This window comes from Periplaneta americana, chromosome 2, assembly GCF_040183065.1.
Source record: "Periplaneta americana isolate PAMFEO1 chromosome 2, P.americana_PAMFEO1_priV1, whole genome shotgun sequence".
Classification (NCBI taxonomy): Eukaryota; Metazoa; Arthropoda; class Insecta; order Blattodea; family Blattidae; genus Periplaneta; species Periplaneta americana.
This window is the reverse complement of record NC_091118.1, coordinates 910006-931475: the sequence shown is the minus strand read 5'-3', so window position 1 is coordinate 931475 and position 21470 is coordinate 910006. Positions and strand designations below refer to the sequence as shown.

The 21470-nt window shown below is 33.6% G+C and overlaps 1 protein-coding gene across 1 annotated transcript in view; it reads left to right on the top strand.

The window, feature by feature from the left end:
- The window catches only part of LOC138711727 (pecanex-like protein 1), a 165111-nt gene that overhangs the window by 134051 nt on the left and 9590 nt on the right, over positions 1–21470 (top strand). Inside the window, exons 15-16 of the mRNA XM_069842889.1 lie at positions 2082–2416; positions 3393–3533. Coding sequence (XP_069698990.1) covers positions 2082–2416; positions 3393–3533 — 476 coding nt within the window. The remainder of the gene's footprint in view (positions 1–2081; positions 2417–3392; positions 3534–21470) is intronic.

Here is a 21470-nt window from a genome sequence, read left to right as displayed (position 1 = left end):
CACACCTACAGAGACATCATCACAGACATGGAAATACTGTACATCCAACCAAAAAGCCAGAAACTCAACACACTAGAACAATATGAAATATACAGACACACGAAAACACACCCCAACGATATTCTCAGCACACAACTCAATTTCAAAACACATACACTCTTTGACTCTACACTACGAATACATCCTCACAGGAAACAAGAGGCGCCAAGACCAACAACGACCAGTTCTGAAGATGACCCAAAATAGGTCGAAACATGTTAACAAGGTACGTTAAAATTTAACACAAGAAAGTTCTTATTATACATATTCCGAAATATTATTTGTAATTAAATGTCATACTATGTATTCAAAAACTTAAATTTTATGTTATTTTTAATAAAAATGCAAAAATTTCACGTGACTCAAACACCATGATATTTATGTGACATCAAAACATAGTATGGCAGCTATTTTTGAGTTTGATGCAGTGAAACAGTCTTTGCTTTGCTTTTTCTTTCCTATCAATTGCTTATTTGTCATCTGATGTGGAAATTTACTATGACATTTACCTTTGCAGAAAAGTTTGACACAAAAATCTTGTGTGTGTTGTATTTGGTCATGATGCAATAACACATTGCTCGGATTGCCTCTGTTTTGGACGTATTTTCACTTCATAATGCACTTGGCATTTTAGCACTTTACTAGGATGTATTCAACAGCATTATTCTCAATCTCATTATCATTACCTGAAATTCACTACATAATTCAGGCATAAAATGTGCACAAAATGAAAGCTAATCGCAGACTTTTTCTCCAAGAAATAGTGTGTGTGTGTATCCAATGCCTACCCACTTCACTTGCGTGATTCGGGTTCCGCATATTGCAGATAGATGGCAGAACTGTGACCCATTTTCTAATTGTACAACACTTCGGCGGGTCACACTATACATGTGTATTATCTGTGGAGAGTTATGTCGTGTACTAGGGTGAGTGTATGTGTAAGTGTAATGTCTGGAATGAGTGATGAAGATGAAGATGAGGAAGGGAGAAGGGAAACCTGGTGCCGGCACATAGCCTACTCCTGTCGAATAGCACCAAGGGGCCACCAGGCTTAATGTCCAAGAAGTAGTGTAGATAGTGTTCTAATAAAGGTGCATTCAGTGTAGTCAATAATAATCATTCTGTTGTTTATTTTATATCCTATTTAAGCAAACAGTAGATTTCTTTATCGTAAGTTTACAAACATGAATAAAATAAATTACGAGACATGTCCATTATGATTTTACATTATTTAAGATAATTGTTAAAAATTAAATATATCGTTTATGTGGGTATTTTGCCCTTCAATTGTCTAGGGAACAATGGAATGTGTCCTTAACACTGCTACATTTATTATATGCCTAAATACGGTAATTTTTATGGTTTCCCGGTATTACTGTTTTCCTGTATTTATCATTTTTGTTCCCTGTTCCCCTAAAAAACGATGGATCGAGGTTTCACTGTAATATGCAGAAAGCCTGGTTCATTGATAGTTTCAGAAATACAGTAAACCCTTGAATTAATGGACCTTGGGAGCAAGGAGTTGTCAGTACGTTAAATCAAATTGCGAATTTTTAAAATCAGTATTTTTTTTAATATAACACTATAATTTGAATATATTAATGTTATATGTTAAATATAAATACATTTTATCTCACTGCACACAACATGCTTCAGCTGGTGACCAATCAATGATGATTGCATGGCTCAAAATTACATCACCGTGTCACACAGGACTACATTTTATATAACTACATAAAGTGTGCTTCCACTGGCAACTAAAATAATAATAATAATAATAATAATAATAATAATAATAATAATAATATACTAAAATTAAAAAATATAATAATAAAAATGTCCGAAAACATTGTCCATTAAGTTGAAGTCCATTGAATCCAGTTCCATTAAATCGAGGATTTACTGTATTAACAGAGGCAAAAAAAAAAAACCGTACAAAATATGAAAGAATATTAATATTTTTACGAAATATGAAAATTTTACCAAAACATTATGAAATATGAAATGTTTTACTTTAATTGCATTTTGCACATTATGTTCAGGTTATGCAGCCCACCCCTCCAGTGGGCACAACACGTCAGGTAGTCAGTCAATGGACAGCTGTCAGATAGGAGGGAGTATGGGAAGAGGAGGCTCTCTAGGACGTGGTGGCTCACTTGGAGGCAACAGAGGTAGCATAGCCTCTGTAGGGAAACCGTCATCTTCAACCTTGGCTAGTCTCGCAGGACTCTTATCTGCAGCTGAATCAGGAGCAAAAGCAGAAAGTTCATTCAGTCAGGGCAGTATGGGAAGTCACAAAAGAGAAGAAAAAGAAACTGAAACTATGGAAAGTAACAACCACGTAGCAGAAAAGGAACCTGTTTTTCAAAGAGTGCGAGTAAGTTCATATAATCATTTACAATGTAAGTTACAAATTAAAAATCTAAATAAATAAAATTACTATCAGTCAGAGAGAAAAATCGATGTTATGAAGGTGATGCATACTTTCTCATTACAAATTTTGTGCGTTTCATAACAATTCGCTTCTCTTTTGTCACAAGTCAGTTTCGACCAAGCAGGATGGCTCATTGTTAATGCACTGGACTCGCATTCCAGAGGTCACAGGTTCGATCCCTAGTGTCGACTAATCAGATCGAGGTTTTTCTGTGGTTTTCCACGACTGAATGTAACTAATTTTCAGTTAAACAAAAGGCAAACATCGGATTGGACCCCAATTATTACGAAATAATAGATACAGTACGACAGCAACAAGTATTCCCATTAATAAACTACAGACAATCACAATATGACCTTCAAGTTAAAGCGAGTGTAAATAAAAGAAGGTAACAAATATCAATTTTGTTAATATAACATCTTGAGCTACATTTACAGCTCTTCTTTCCGAATTCTTCCAACTGGCCATGATGTCATTTTTTCGAATGTGTCTGTTGTTTTTCCCATAGCTTAATTACTAAATATGTTGCAAGATTGTAAAATATCATTTAATTTCAAGAGTTTAAAACTTTCATTGGTTAGAATGCACTTTCTATAAATGGAAAGATCTTACTTCTTTTATTCTCTTATTTTTAACCTTTACTTACGTTCTATTTATTTTTTATTTATTTATTTACTAATTTAGTTAAAACAAACAACAAGAATAATATTACTTGTACAATACAATTTAATAATGGCAATATTTAGTGTAATACATAACTAGTCAGCGATATATGCAATGGAGGGGGAAGGGAACTGGCCACCCTACCCCAAATCTCCTGGCCCAATTGCCTCATGAGTGATGCCTTGTTAGTGTCACTTGTGTGGTCCAGACCTGTCTTTGGACAGTAGACTAAACAATGTCAATATTTTAATTGTAGATTCAAGATCCAAATCAAGTATTTGATGCAATTAATCTTGGTCGCCGAATTGATGTGGTCTGGCCCGATGAGAAGATGAGAGCTCGTGGGGGACGTTCTCATTGGCGAGACTGGTTGCCAGAGAAGGGTATGGAAGGACAGGTAAGCTTCATTTTGTTGCTTCAGTATTGATTTTATGAGGAAAACAGTATACAGTGGAACATTGGTTGCCAAGTTACTGTTGAATAATTATAGTATATTTGTGCATTTTGAATTTTATTAAATAATGAACACCGAACAAAATACCCCTTACTTCTCGTGAAAAACAACAACTGAATAGACTACAGTGGACTATAGTGGACTTTATGTTGTCAGCAAACAGCTGGATACATTAAGCAGATTGATTGATTGATTGAATTTTATTAAATATTACAGTATATTCGCATATGTACTCAACATGCTTGCTTCATGTCGACATGATATCTTACCTGTAAATGACGTCATAGCAGATACTGTGTTAGTCCTCTTTAATATAACAAAGTTTTATTAACAAATTGTATCAAAACACGTGATATCTCTTGTACTTCGGATGTGGCAAGCAATTGAGGATGGGAAGTGAGTGAAAATTGTTGCAGGTTTTCATTAATTATGTAACAATGTAAAATACTCACTTTGAAATAAAATAGATAGAAAACTCTTTTATTTTCTCTTCAGTTTACATATAGGTTTGTCTTTATCTTTTACACCCACCGAATTACTGACATTTAACAATGTTATGTGTAAGTGTGACTCATAATTTGTATCTAACCCAAGATCATAGATAAACATTATTCAACTCTAAAAAGTCCTGATATGCCTGTATAATCAGTCTTCTTAATGTATCGAGCTGTTTGCTGACAACCTAAAGTCCACTATAGTCCACTGTAGTCTATTCAGTTGTTGTTTTTCACGTGAAATGAGGGGTATTTTGATAGGTGTTCATTATAGATGGCTCTTGCTAGTAGCCAGAGTTGGGGTGTAGTCAATATATACTGCAGGGCTGTGTCTTCTGCAACTGGTACTGATGATTATAATTTATTTCTTTTGTGGTTTATGGATGGACAGTATAAAAGAATGTGTTCCAGATCTTCATCATGACGCTAAATAACCTAGTTGTTGATACAGTGTCGTAAATTAACCCAATAAAATAAAAATAAATATTCATCATCATTATTACACCACAGATAAGTAGGATTATCAGAAATAATGTGAAATCAGTGTAATTGTGTGACAATATGACCTGTTCTGGCTCTTGTTAAAAATGTTTGAATATGTCTGGACAAGTTTTTGTACATTTCCAGGTCATTTGGTTTCTTTTGTACAGACTGTAAAATTTTTCCTTTGTCAGAAGAGAGCAATTGTTGATCCATAGGTTTATAAAATGAGACTTTACTGAAGCAAAAGCACTAGATAGAGATATCACTTCAGGAGGTCTTGGTTGCAAATATATTGCCTGTTTTGCAATATTATCGACTTTCTCGTTTCCAGGTATACCACAATGACTAGGTATCCATTGAAATGTTATTTCCTTGTGGAGTTTTTTTAGTTTATTTAGTTGTTTCTGAATTGGAATAATTCTATGTGCATATAGGTTTGGTACATATTTAATTATATTAAATAAGCCCCCTTGGAGTCGGTAAGTATGCAAATAGATTTTTCAGAAATTTGAGTTACACACTGAAGAGCAGCATCAATAGCTAGCAATTCAGTGTCAAGACTGGAGGAGGATGAACATGGTATGAAATAACTTTATTGGTATTTTGGAATATAATACCCTGCTTCTGATGTCCCATTATTAGGATTTAGAGATCCATCTGTATAAATTTGAAGTGATTGCTTTGCACACAAAATCCATTTCCTGTATACACTTGGGACTTTGTCCTTGTTCGAAAACGAATAATAACTAATATTTTCATTTTTCCTGGTAGTATTAGTCCAGCCGTAAACACTGCAAGAAGGCATTGTTGCCGCAAATAAACATCAGTCAGTCAGGAATAATTAAACAGTATGCACATCAATTTCACTCAGTCAGTCAGTAATATTACAGTATAATTAAACAGCTGAATATGTTTTGTATGCACACCACAAGCTCACTCACTCACAGCCACAGTAATAAATAACACTGAACTCTTCTGCATGCGTTTTTCACAGCCAAAACCAACAATAACACTGAAATGTTAGCTGCTGGCTGTCTTACCACCGAGGGTGACAAGCCATGCTTATCTCACAGTGACATCATTACAGCGAACAACTGCTGCTTTAGTGCCTTGTAGATTGAGAATGGTGTCGTATTTCGAGTTGCAGTCTTCAATACTGCTATGAGCTACACATCCTCTACATCAGCGTTTCCCAAAGTGTGGGTCGCGACCCCCAGGGAGAGGTTGTATAAGGGATTGGGAGGGGTCGCGAGATTATTTACAAAATAAGTAAAAAAGTTTCTTATTAACATTTTTTTATATTTACAAACACAAACAATATTGAACATAATAAAAAATGTTTCAGTAGTTAAAAAGTAAAAAATAATTAACCCTTCTCCGGGCAACCAGGGTCTGTCGGGCCCTGGCACTACTATTTTTGTGAATAAAATTAAAACTATAATTTCTACCTACTTGAAATTTCATGACTTTGTTAATTTCTGTGTTTTTTATAGTTAGGGAGAAGGAAAATATTGTAATATTTTGCACAAATGTTCTGGAACACTTTTACTTCTTTAAAGTGTTAACCGGGCATGCAGGGTCTATTGTACCATAGTATATTTAATTGGTTTTTCTCACTTCATTACGAGGTTTCACTCTCTCAACCCATTCAGTGATAATCTGACGGCAACAGAATGTTGGCAAAATTATTTCCGAAGCTCAACAACAATGACATTAAAAAAAATGTACCAATTATACATTATAATAAATATAAATGTCATTGTGAAGTTATGCTAGCCATAATACGGTGTAGTTTATAATAGAAAGAGGGACAATCTCTCACCTTTACTTTATTTTTATGTAGGAGTATTATTGTTATGGAAGAGTCGAGGAAAGTCAAAGAAACAAAGGTATGGTCTTTAGATGTTACAGTATATTTGAATGCATCTTAGTTATGCTGTTGTACTGAAGAGTTGTAATTAGGTCAAATATTCTGACAGACTCAGCGTAAGTACTTGTGTGAAGAATCCATTCAGGATTTGTTTATAGAACCTGACCTAAGAAAAGATGATTCTAGCTACGATCCAGACGATAATGCCGATAATAGCAAATCTGATCATCAGAGTGAAGCATCAGAAATTACTAATCATTTAGAGCCACCATATGACCCTGAAACCCATCACGATGAGGATCTATCTATCAATGAGAAAAGCAGTTATCACCAATGTGATCCACAAGAGGTTAGTTTCGACCGTCTAGAACTAGGATATGGGGGGAAGCATTTGTTCAAACTGGTAATTTCTTTGGTAAAGATGGCACCATGTGGAACTCTCAGCCTTTTCCGACAGGCCGAGCTAGGGTTCACAATATTATCGAAGGGTCAATAAATAAAGTCACTCTTTCACCTGGGAAATCTATTGATGCCTTCAATCTTTATACTGATTCAATTATAAGTGACATAGATAATCAAAAGGCTGAGCAGCTGTATTTAGAAATAAATGTTGCACATCTGTGGAAGTGTTGTAACGACACTGAATTGCGGCCATTTTTCGGTCTACTAGTAACTGCAGGACACATCAAAGCAAATTACACTAATTATGACATTCCATGGAGCAGCTTGTATGGTGTTCCAGTGTTTAGAGCGACCATGGGTCTCAAGAGATTCAAATCTTTGTTAGCGTTTACTTGATGACAAAACAACAAGATTCATTTGCCGTGAGAAGGATAAGTTTGCCCTGGTTATAGATGTCTGGGAAAATGTTAATTTGAATTTTAAAAAAATATTAGGCCTATAATCCTTATACTGATACAAAGGTTGATGGGCAAATTATTCCATTCCATGGTAGATGTCCTTTCAAGGAATACATGCCATCAAAACCTAACAAATATAGCATGAAGGTATGGTGGGCTTGTGACTCCAAAACCTTCTATCCCCTAAATGGTGTGCCATACACCGGAAAAGAAAACTGTGTAAGGGTACACTCTGGAGTAGGTCGAAGGGTTGTAGAAACACTGTCTTATCAAAGAACAAACAGGAATGTAACTTGCGATAACTACTTTACTGACAAAGAACTCACTGAGAATCTCCTCAGTAATGGTCTCACCTTAGTTGGAACAGTACACATAAATATGTATATTCATCTCTCCTGAGTTTCAGCCAAATAAAAGACGGCCAGAGTGTTCATCCATCTTCGGATTTACAAAATATGTAACATTGGTTTCAATGTACCAAAACCAAATAAGGCAATTGTTGTTCTTTCTGCAATGCACCACACACAAACCATTTCGGAAGAAGAAAAGAAACCACAAATTATTCTTCACTGTAATAGCACAAAAGGAGATACTGACACACTCGATCATTAGTGAATGCATATGGGTGCAAGAGACGTACAAATCGCTGGCCATTTGCATTTTTATGAATCTTTTAGATGTATGTGAAATTACTGCATTTGTTGTGTGGATGAGCCTTCATCCTTCGTGGAATCTTGGAAAACAGAACAATAGGAGGTTGTTCCTTGTAGCTGTTGCTGGAAGTCTCATCCAACCTCAAATTGAAAGAAGATCTAGACTAGGACTTCAGAAAAAACTGTAATGACCATTGGTCCTTTCATGCCAAGAGGTAGTAGGCCTCTACATCAACTGCGCCCCAACTACAGGAGAGCACTAAAAGGTGTCATATGTATCAGTATGAAAAAAGGCGCAAACAAAAACAAAGCTGTGACAATTGTGGCCAATCTGTGTGTAATGAGAACAGTGAAGTGACCCGTGTGTGTAAAATCTGTAAGAATGATGATGAGTGATGACGTGTGAGTTTGAGAGTGATGAGTGAGTTTGTGAGAGTAATGACGTGTAAGTGTGAGACTGATGATGTGAGAGTGTGAGTGATAACGTGTGAGCACGTGAGAGTGATGATGTGTGAGAGTGATGACGTGTGAGTGTGTGAGAGTAATGACGTGTGGGAGTGTGTGTGTGCTAGAAATGAGAAAATCTAAAATTTGTGTAAATGTATGTGAGTTTTACGATGAAAGTAAAAAAAATTGTAGATCATACACTAAACATGTTTTTTTTATCGCATGAAAACCTACTAAAATTATATCATTTATGTATATTATTATGGATACATTGGTCACTATAATAGTATCATTATTAAAGAAGATTAATATTGTGTACAAGAAAATGATTTTCTTCTGTCATTGTATTAAAATGGCATGTGGGTCCGACGGACCCTCCTTGCCCATCAACGTTACAAAAGTAGGTTGCCCGGAGAAGGGTTAATGTGCCTGTTTTTCAGAAAGTAGCTTCTCAAATCTTTTTTGTTTCTTTTTTTTTTTATTTAACACCTGCCACATTTACAATCTGTCTACAATAGACAATAAGTAAATATTATAAAAGAATATGACATGAGTGAAGATGTTATCCCATGACAACACTCCAAAAGAAAAATAACAATGTTTCAAATAGCTGTAGTAAAAATGAATGGAAGGTCAAGAGCATTGGTCCTTTTAAGTCTTCTTATTATTTGACTGTTATCCAGCAAATTTAATGCATAATGATTGGGATGTTGATTTAATCGGTGCAGGTATTTTTACTGAACTTAGAGATTTCTTCTTTCACAGTTGAAATGTTTAGGTCATGATGAATGACATCATTATGGACATACCGTGGTGCAGTGACAATGGAACGTAAAGTTTTAGACTGATACCTCTGCAGTATTTCAATGTTTGAGTTGCTAGCAGTTCCCCACAGCTGAATGCCGTATGTCCAGATTGGTTTTAGTACGACTTTATAAACAAGAAGTTTATTTTCTAATGACAGTTTTGACTTAGGTCCCAATAACCAATAGATTTTTGATGTTTTCAAATTTAATTCTCTACGTTTAGTTTCAATATATTTACGCCATGTTAATCAGCGATCTAAATGCATACCTGAATATTTAACATCGTCTGCTTCGTGAAGTTCTTTGTTGTAAAGTGTTACAGGAGGACAGTTTTCAGTTCTGGTTCCAAAAGCTTCTCAAATCTGGACTCAGCATTCCATACACACAATGATATCATTTTAAAATTCAAGGAAAATTTTAAGAATTGCGTATTTTTACAAGCTCGAGATATTCTTGCATTCTTTTGATCCAAAATTGGTCTACACTTTGCGAAAAAATTATAATTTAAACATTCCATTTCTAGGTATATGTTTAATTGGGATTTTCCTTCATATTTTCTGGAATTACCAATTGAACGCAACTGCCTAAAAATGGATTCATAATCTTTGTGATAGTCGTAATTGTTTTGAGTTTCTTCCAGAATGTACTCAAAAATTTGTTCATTAAAACTGTGGAAACTTGGTTGCATGTCCGCAAAAACACAGTATTTGTCTTATCATATGTAACAAAATTTTCTATGAGCTCTTTAATACACTGGAATGAATCAAATATATTTTTGTCAAATGATATTGACCAGAAATCAAGTTTCTTTGTAAACAAGTTAATTTTATCTCTGGTTGTTATAATGTTAACATCTTGGCCTTGCAAACTATTATTCAAAATGCGTTCAGTCCATTTTTATGAAAGGACTTTACCCACTGGTCTACAGACTGAGCTTGTTTTCAAGTGATATACAAGTGGCGTTGTTTTGGAAGAAAAGAAACTTAAAATATAATGATAGAAAAAAAAATTCATATGTAATATATGAATAAATAATAAAAATGGCCAAATGGACTGAGCGAGTTTTGGGACCACATTCTTCAATTGGGAAATAGGTTTGCATATATTCAGATTTCTCGTCTTGTATATTGAAAGTCAGGCAAAACTCTTTTCAACACGTTACCCCAAGAAAGCCATCTTCTGTGTGATAAAGAATATTTTCATATAATGAACCCATGCCTTCAGAAATTTTGCTGAAAATACGAGTTTGCAACACCCTTCTTGTGATGGAATTTACCACTTTGCATTGAACTAGTGCTGCAGTGCCATAGTGGTAATAGTTTGTAGTACTAGAAATGATGTTTACCTAATATTTCGTGTAATTGTTGCACCATATATAATTCAGTTTGGTCATACTTTGGATGGTATTCATTGATTTTGAGAAAAATTATCATTATTTTCGATTTTACAAGGATTTATAATTTTCGAATGAGGTACGGAAAGGGAGGTGGGGGGGTCGCAAAAGAAAGTCTCGACCAAAAGTGGGTTGCTCTACTTTATATGAAAAAAATATTTGTTTGGTTCAGCACTCCTTTAATTTGATGAGAAAAATTCGTAATATTTAATTTTTTTCTAATTAATCCTATATTAGTCCAGTAAAGTACATATATTCAGCAATATAACTACTGTTTTTGTCATCTAAACTTGCCTTTGTAAGACCTTTTCATCTTTTTCAGAAGCTTAACATGAGAGAGGAATAACAGAAAGAGTACATTTCACTTTACATTCTCTCATTTCCTGTTGTAAAATGTTTCTACCCACACATTGTTGTCATGGCTTTCGGTATTATCACAGTATAAGTATACATACAGTAAGGAAACTCTGTGTTAATAGAGCTATGACAACATGTTAGCTGAGCATCACTAATGTGACTGGTGGCGAATAACTATAACTAAATGCTCACTGTATCTGTTAACTTGGAAAAATAAATAAACACATCACAAAATATGTAATCTATATTAATAATAAATCTGTAACCGAAATTTTTCTGGTACTTTTCGCTTTTCCAAAAATAATTGGTGTTAACATGTCTAATTAACCATCCTGTAACTGAAAATCGCTTTTTTGAAATTTTTGTTTGTATGTCTGTCTGTCTGGATGTTTGTTACCTTTTCACACAATAATGGCTGAACTGACTTATATGAAAGTTGAAATATAAATTAAGTTCGTTGTAACTTAGATTTTAGGCTATATAGCATTCAAAATACTTTATTTAAAAGGGGCTGATGAAATAAATCGAAATATCTCCCTTATTGATTTTCATGAAAAATATTACATAACAAAAGTTTTTTTTTTTAATTATTTCTGATAAGTTTTATTCGATGTAAAATTTTGATAGGACTAATATTACTATGATGTACCAAAGTATTAATACATAATATTTCCGTGCAGAAATTCTACATTACCATATGGCGAGATATATCTGTTTTAAAATAACATTGCTTTTTTATATCATGGCCACGTCAGATTAATATACGAGTAATAAAGATAAAACAAATGACTCTGCATTTATTTAAGGCTGCCTTGGAGTCCTTTGACAGCAATCGGATTAATATATGGATGATATGATATGTGTTTATAATATACTAAATATTATTATATTATAAAGAGAGAGTGTTTGTGTGTTTGTATGAGGCAATCTCAGGAAACTATAGATTTAAATAATTCTTTCATCATTGAAAAGTGTAGTTCCTTTATATTGACGTAGGCTTTATGCATAGCCATCTCTAGTCATGGCTTGGCCCATGCTATGTGGCAATGTCGCACAGCGGGTTAGTTGCCGTCCTGTCCTGTTGCACAGCTGTTAAAAACGAGCACATCACTTTTCTATTTCGAAACGAAATTGATTTATTATCTTTGATACTGAATGGCTGTTGACTTGCCACCATATTGTGAGCACTTTCTTTTAAGGTTACGTTTGTATTTTATTTTTGAGGGTTCAGTTAACGAAATAAAACTAAAATACTGTCATTAAATGCTTCTTTATTTAACCGGGTTTTTAATTTGCATGAAAAACTTATCTGCAATTTTCTTTTGTTGTTCAATTTGTCTGAGAACTCTTTCATTGCTCTAGAGTAATTATTTAGCAATATGTTACTGACAGTGGATATGATATTCTCAATTACAATGTCATTCAAATGATCAGATCTCTTTGTTTTCATGTAAATTTGCAATCAAACTGTTGCCTTTTACGACTGCAAGTTTACCAAGAACTTCAATAACGTTCTTTTGGTGATTTGTTAACAAAAAATGTTCCTCATACTCTTTTGAAACCAGAGCCTGTACAATTCCAAGGACATGTTTGCATACACCTAAAACAAAATCAGAAGGCACAGACAGCTTACCTCTATTTATATCATTAAAGTATGCATCGTCACATGCATTTGTATTTATCAAAGCACACTTACAAGAGTTACATTTCATTTTTGCATTTACCTTGAATGAAACATAACCACAGATATAGAGAAATCCTGACTCATCACATTTTAAATTCCCTAAGTAGTCAGTATTTAAAATGTCATAAAATAAATTATCTATTTCTTTCTCATTTTTCTGAATGTCGTTATTTTCCTCCAAACTTTCACTGGAAAGCCTCACCTGCCTGTATCTTGCTGAATGAAATCCTAAAACACTTTTAATCCCAATTTTTCTTTCAGCTTCTAATATCTGTGTCTCACTTATATTATAATTACCACCTGCTAGCTATCTGTATTGACCAAATCTAGACTCCAGATTGTCAGTCTGAAATTTAGCAGGTGAAACATATTTCACATTTAAATTATTTAGTGCATATACAATAATTTCTCTCAGCACATATGTGCAATGATGCAAGGCATTATATGTATCTAATGTCAAACAGTACATACTATGGTTTTTGTCGCTAATCTCTTTCCATTCCTTAAGCCAAGCCAAAAAATTAGTAAGAAAAGCCAATCTTACATCATCAATGCTTTCAAATGATTTCTTTAGAGTATTGTTTGTCACAACATAAGTCAAAGATCTTTTTATGTTAACAAAAGACCACCAAATCAAAATCACATGAACAAAGTATGCTGTATCTGCAAAACCATGTTTCCTTAGAGCTGAGACAGTCATTTCATTAAAAATGTATACGACTAAATTTACCTTCTGCTGCTCAAATGTATTTGAATAAATAAATAATTTCACAAGCATGTCAGACTCTTTAACATACAAGCTTCGAATATCTGAAAATGAAACCTCTTTTATGTCATAACTTTCTTTTTCTGATTCTGCATTAGTCAGAGGATTTTCAAGATTTTACCAAAAGGGCACCTGAAATGCTTTTCTTGGGTTCTTAACATTGAGCCAGTTGTTGCGAATATTTTTAAATACATGCACACTATCATAAAAAAACAAAGATCTTTATGGGACAATTTTCAATTTGAAAGCAATAATTACTTTCTGAATCTTTTGTGAGTTCATTAAACATTACGCGATTCACCCTATTATTGTCAGTTATGACACACAATGTTTGCAATTCGCACAAATGTATTTCTTGTAGATATACTTACACATTTCTGCTAAATCTGACCCTGTAAGTTGTTTAACCAGCACAAGTCTCATCACCTCTTTGAAATTACCAAATGCAGCACTAATTAAAAAAGCTACGATGCTTTTCGCAAGATCATTTGTTTTATTTGCAGCAACCCCAAACAACCGTCCATTTTTATAGTCTACAGTTCCCTTTACGTGAATTTCATCTACTTGAAGATTCACAGTTTTTTCATTCTCTGTAAGTTGCCTAACAACATGTTTCAAGAAATGTGTATTCTCAGTTTCTGAAGAAGAGGATATTTGAAATGAGGAGGACAGTTTTCTTAGATATCAATGACCTGATGTTGTTCAGCCTAATGACATCATAACACTTCACACTCTGGATATAAATTAAGAAAGAATTTATAATTGTGGATACAACATACTTAGGTTTTTTCATAAATACTGGATCAAACTGATTACATAAAATATCTAACTTTTTTAAGCTGCTTTCATCACAGTTCTCATCATTTTGCAATAACAATAATTTCAGACTTTGTAGTGAGGTAGTAATTTGGGATACAATAATGCTTTTGTTGTTATCTGGTGAAACATAATAATCACAAAAATCTATTAGCGATGAAAGCTGACTCCATTCTGTAAGCAAAGAATTTCTACATATTACTAAGTTAGAAGTTGTACATCTTAAAGCCTCATTTGGTAGACGTCCACCATTCACATGCACTTCCACACTAAAATCACTGTTTATTCTAATGCTGGCAAATATTTTGAGAATATTAGTTATGTCTAGTTTATACACTATACAACAAGATTCGTTTTTAAATAGTGACCATACTTTTTTTTATACTTTCTCTGATATATTTTCCAAAAAAAAAATCCTACATACTGTTTTCGTCTGTCTGTCTCTCTTCATTCCTTTTGCTTTTTAAGATGATTGTGAATTTTTTCTCTTTTCTGTTTCGGATTTTTCTGTTTGGTTCCACGTGCAATACTTAGATATGAAGGCAAATTTGGAAACACATTCGGAATTGCACCATCACACAAAACTGGATGATCACGTTTACGAAAACACGTCTTTCCGTCCTTGTCGACATATTTCTCAACAAAGCTCAAGTCATTTTCCTGAAAATGTTTCATACATACTACAGAGCTGTTGGTTGGTGACCATTCTGTCCATGGAACCGAACGAATCCATTTACTGTATAGTTCAGGATCTTTAGGAAACCGAAAACAACTTGTATATCCTTCTGCTTTAATTGTCTTATCGCAATTACTTACGCAACCTGGCACTACACATCTATCTGGCATGTTTATGAAATGTTGTTATCACAGACACCATAACAATGGAAATATTAACGCAAATACATGAGCAAGGAGAACGTCTTGCACTAAAACACATGTTATGTTACTCAGCCAATAGGACGGGCTGCGACATTGCCACATTTACCAGGGCTGGGCCATGACTAGAGAGGGCTATGCTTTATGTCATTACAGAAGCTCATGAATGAATCGAGGACTGGGCACAAATGCATATAAGATAGGACTAAACAGAACTTCACACGCAGAAAACTTTATATACTGTCCAAACTAATAATTAGCTATATGTACTGCAGTTAAATTTAATGCTATTTGGAGGTACCATACTGAAATTTGATGTCTGATTTGCATTGTGTTTTTTATGAAAGAATGAAAGCCAGAGATTGAATAATCTATACTAATAATAAATCTGTAACCGAAATTTTTCGGGTAATTTTCGCTTTTCCAATAATAATAATAATGATAATAATAATAATAATAATAATAATAATAATAATAATAATAATAATAATAATAATAATAATAATAATAATAATAATAATAATAATAATGATTTATTTAACCTGGCACAGTTAAGGCCATATGGCCTTCTCTAACACTCAACCAGGATAATTGGTGTTAACATGTATAATTAACCATCCTGAAACCGAAAATCGCGTTTTTTAAATTTTTGTTTGTATGTCTGTCTGTCTGTCTGGATGTTTGTTACCTTTTCATGCGATAATAGCTGAACTGATTTATATGGAAATTGGAATATAAATTAAGGTTGTTGTAACTTAGATTTTAGGCTATATGGCATTCAAAATACTTTATTTAAAAGGGGGTGGGGGTTATAAGGGGACCTGAATTAAATAAATCGAAATATCTCCCTTATTATTGATTTTCATGAAAAATGTTGTGTAACAAAAGTTTCTTTAAAAATGATTTCCGATAAGTTTTATTCTATGCAAAATTTTGATAGGAATGATATTTAAGGACATACATTAGTTTTAAAATAACAATGCTTTTTGTGCCATGGCCATCTCAGATTATACGAGTAATAAAGATAAAACAAATGACTGCATTTATTTAAAGCAGTCTTGGACAACAATCGAATTAATATTCATAACCCATTTATATGGATGACATTCATATGTGTTTATAATATACTAAATATTAACTTATTATAAATAGAGAGTGTTTGTATGAGAATCGATTTGGATAATTCTTTCATCATTGGAAAGTGTAGTTCCTTCAGATGAACGTTATGCTTTATGTAACTACAGAAGCTCCAGAGTAAATCGAGGACTGGGCACAAATGCATGATAAGGTATGATTAAAACAGACTCTTACACATAGAAAACTTGATATACTGTCGAAACTATGAATGAGTGATATGTAGTTAAATTTAATGATATTAGAAGGTAATAAAATTTTATGTCTGCTTTGCATTGCATTTATTTATGAACCAATGATAGGGATGGAATAATTTTACAAATATATTGTACATGCGACACATACATATTAAGTGTTAATTATTCAGTAAGATAACGGTACATATTTTTATTGCTTAATTACATATTTGAGTGAACTACGGTAATGTATATTTAAACTTTATTTAGTCCATGTAAAATATTACTTTTTACTAGATTTTATTTTTTTGTCCATGAAATATAATCGTATTTTTACGAATGTTGTCATGAAATGGCGTTCTTTTGTTTATTATGTACCGGTACCCACATTTGTTTCCTATGGTTCTTAAAATAATGTTTTTTAATGTGTTTTTATTTACATAAACAAAACTGCGCTATGATGCCAACAAATAATTACCTTCGTACACAATCCCACTATATTCATATTGGTTTGGAATGGTTTGTTAAGGAATGTATTCAAGACTAATTTAGAAACATGTTAAACGAATTATTCTTGCACCGAAAAACGGATGCTCCCTGGACAAATAGTGGTATTTCAATAAGTAATTACTTCATAGTTCCATCTGGTATTGTATCACGTTATGACTGAGGTACCTATTGTTAATTGTTTTTACTCATAAAATTAAGCTATAACAAGCAGAGTATGTAAGATCTCGCTTGCAGAGGGGTGGAGTTCGAGGTTTGAGGTGGCATACACACCACAAATCGTGCTGAAGATGTCGTTTTGCTAATTATTCAATATGAAGTGTTGTGCACTATACAGAACTCTTACCTATTAAGTATATAACCTTCTCAGTGATCACATCGTGTCTGTAGAGTAGTGTGTTATAATTCTGAGGTTATTTTCATTGATTTAAGTATGTTGTGGTGTGAGAGGATACGAAGTTTCGTCTTATTTTGTTATGTAGGTTGGAAATTAATAAATAATGTGTCCCATTTTGGATAATATATACCAGAGAGCATTCGTCTACATAATGTAGATCGACCGGGTGACATGCGACCGGCAAACCGTCTCGCAAACCGTCTCGGCAGTTTTATTATTACTGAACTTACCTGGAATATAAGAGGTGTTGGAAATGATGACCTTCTGCTGCAATACATCTTTGATATCTTTTAAGGATTTTAATGGCTTCATATTCTGTGGTTTTAGATACACCAATTTTTTGCGCGAGATGACCGATATTTTTATGAGGTGTGATCCAATCTTTCTCATATTTCATTCAGTTTTTCCTCAGCAAGTACACAGCGTGGTATTTTGCTCCTTTTATTCAATATTGACTCAGTTTCTCTAAATGTTTAACGAGGTTATAGTCTTGATATGTGGAACAGTAACATTATAAAATCTTCTTGCAAATCATCTTTTCGCCTTTCCACAATCACTCTATTCCGATAAGTCTCTACCATGAAAATTCTTTGCTTTAATGTAAATTTTAAATTTCTGTCAATGATATTAAATTTATTTATAAGAAGATGTGCAGCAAAGTGCACGGATACGGCTAGTATTAAATAAAATGATGCACATTATTGTGTGTCTGACATCTTTAATTTAAATCAATTTAAACAAAGGAACACTATGGAAAACACAGAATTTTACTTCAGAACTGGCAATATGGCACTAATTTCAAATGTCACAACCTTTAAAAATGTATTACAGGCCCTATTATTACTAGTTTAATGACTCCAAAATGAGTCATTGAAAGGTTAATATCACTGATTTTATTAAAAATAAAACGTGATACATCACTAGAACAGAAATATCATTATTACCCCAGTACACAATAAATTCAATATATTCAACAATCATCAACAAAAAATAGGTAAATACCCATACCAATAATCGACAAAAACTGTAATTCACACTTTTAACAAGACTGAGAGCTTTGGAACTTTAGATAAGCAAAAGTTTAGGATTTTTAAAGAACTCATTTAAGCTTCGTATTCAACACTCCAGTTGAAAAATGTAAATATACAAGATGTCCAAGAATACTGCTGGTACAGCAGTTTAGTTCTTTTTATAAGCACTCGTTTATACACGCTTTAACATCAATGTTACATCACGTGTGTAAAATCTTTGGGTATATCAGTAGCCCTTTGAGATTGTGTTTCTATTGTCGTGTGTTTCAAATGCTTGTGTTCATGTACCTAACTCATTTGGATTTTGTTTTAATATGTATGATAATTGTGATGAAGGCAGTGATAAATCATGGTATGTAAATTTCCAATCCGATATTTGGTTTAGTGACTGAGAGAAATCATTAACAAAAAAAAAATCTAGTCAGATTGATCAGCTACAGAGTTCGAACACAGGACATTCCGAATGCGAGCCTCAAACATTATCGTCTGAGCCATCTTGCTTGGTTATACCAGTTTTAATTAATAAGTTCTTATTGAAATTCATAAACTAGCAGTTGTGGAAGTGTTCCATGCATGGACGACAACTTGCACTCAAATATTTTGTATTTTATTTTAGTAAATTCTCTCACCGAATATTTATAACCCATTTTTTACATCTGAAATCATTACAGCAGAATTTAACTTAGGAATTAAACGAAATAAAAAGATAAAAATCCGAGACTTAACCACATTAAGAATACATGCCAAGTGTAAGCCAGTAGCTCTACACTAAAATATGTAGGCCTACCAGTATGGATTTATATATATATATATGTTTGGAGAAAGCGAAAAAATGCAATTTTGTATTTTGTCCTTTGCTGTTGTTGCAATTTAAAGCCTGAACAATACGGTCCTTTCAAAACCCTCATTCTTCTAATAAATCTTTCGCGTCTGTATCATCATGATTACATATAAACAGCTGAGTTTCCCAATAGTGTTGGTTATTTACTGCTTGGATTGCTAGCTATATGCGTGCATATCTTTCTGGCAGAAAAAGTGGCGAAGTTTCCTTACTGTATGAATACCTATACTGCAGTATTATTATGTACTGTGTTTCATGTACACTTTCGAAATAATTAGACCATATAGAGATTTCACGTGAATATAAAATTAGTGTGCTTATTCATGTATGTACGTGAAAAAGTAGCTATTGTGTTCCATCTCATGCTCTGTTACATTACATTGTTTTATATTATGTTACATTCTCAGGTTTTGCCATGTCGCATTATTTTATTATAGCAGTCGGATATTCGTTTTGATTGTCTAGCACTTGACAGCAAAATTCATTGGCTCTTCTCAATAAAATTAGTCTCGACTTTTCTTTCAATTTGTGCATCCCATAGTAGTGTATCAGTAGAATCTTTACTCAGTGGCACTGGACAATAGATATTATGAATCAACTTGTTTTTACTTTTCTCCAGCTGAAGTCTTTCAATTTTTTATCAGAATAAAGACTACAGTAATGGCTATGGCGAGTCTAGACATAGCATTGTACTTTTATTCATTTTGTTAATGAAGTTATTTTTTTTTTTTTAGTTACATTATATTTGATTGGTTTGTGTGTGTTTTTCACTTGTAAGTCCACAAGAAACAAATTTCCATAGAACAGAATTTAGCAATCTTTATGCTTACCTATAAGGGAGTACTCACATTGAGCTGCTTTGCATCACATTACAAGCCTTCCAACATCTCATTTCCTTCACAAAAGGTTTTTGTGTTGGGATCCTGCAATTGTGTGTTTACAGGTGAAGCAACAATGTTGTTCAGTGAAGACACTCAACAGTAATTCTGTATTAATACCACGGTAATTTCATAAGTCATGGCAACTATATTATATCAGCCAATAAAGCTGCAGGAATAGAAATTCACTATATGCGATTGAAGGTCACTGGAATGTGCTTCGCAATGCTAGTACCAAATTGAATCCGGGTACAGGAGGCAAAGGGTAAGGGAAATTGAAAGATGCATAAATAGAAATTATTGTTTTATTATGCACAAAAGGAAACAAAGTACATTACTCACAGCTAACAAACACCCTTCAAAATAATCCCCCAAGGCTTTCACACATTTTTGCCAATGATGATGCAAGTGTTGAATACCATCGGCTGTGTGCAATTTGTCTGTGTGTACCACCTCTCATCGAAACACTGTTAAGATGTCCTCCCTGTTTGCAAACTGCTTCCTACTCAGTGACTTCTTCAATTGTGGAATGAGATCAAAGTCGCATGAGATCAGGCGAGTAGAGAGGTTGTTCCAAGATCTCCCCCCCCCCCCTACCACTGCAAAAGGTTCCTGACAGGAGCTGTAGTATGGGCTGTTGCGTTATCATGGATGATTATGGCATTGTCCAGCAGTGTTGGACGTGTCCTCCGAATTGTACAACGCAGATGATACATCAGGAATGAGGAATGACCTGTAGTATTGGGCATTGATAGTGTGGTTCATAGTTCAGAATGATACTGACGAGCATTTCTGCTATGAAGAACTGCAATTTTCACGTATGACCGCTCTTCAACTTTACTTACATCCATTTTGGAGCTCAGTCTCTAGCATACTAACTTTTGTGTGTCCTGTCAATTAGCCACCAATGCACACAGACGCAACCTGGCAGTGGCATCCTGTACAGTGTACAACAGGTATTCAAATGTATATACTGAACTAACCACATTTTCAGTTATTCAGAAGATTTAACATAGTGTTGTCATGACTTATGAAATGACCCTTTTATATGAACTGGAATTATTTAATTGGGTCTTTTGTTTAGTAGGATGAGACATTCTTTTGTAATATTGAGAAAAAATCTGAGTAAGTTTCTAGATGAAATACCATTTTGTGTAATTTGTTACTTCAATGCTCTTCCTCATTTTAGTTCATTGCTAAGAACTTCCTAAATTTATCAGTTCCTCAAATAAATTGATTGGTCAGGAAGATTCATTGATTGGCTTTCACACTCTCCCAATCTGAATCCGCTTAATTTTTACTTATGAGATAAACTTAAATACACTGTTTATCCACCATCAATTAGAAGTTGAAATTTTTTTGACAGTGTGTTGAACAAGCCAAGATGTAAGAGACCTCTTGGTAGACCTCA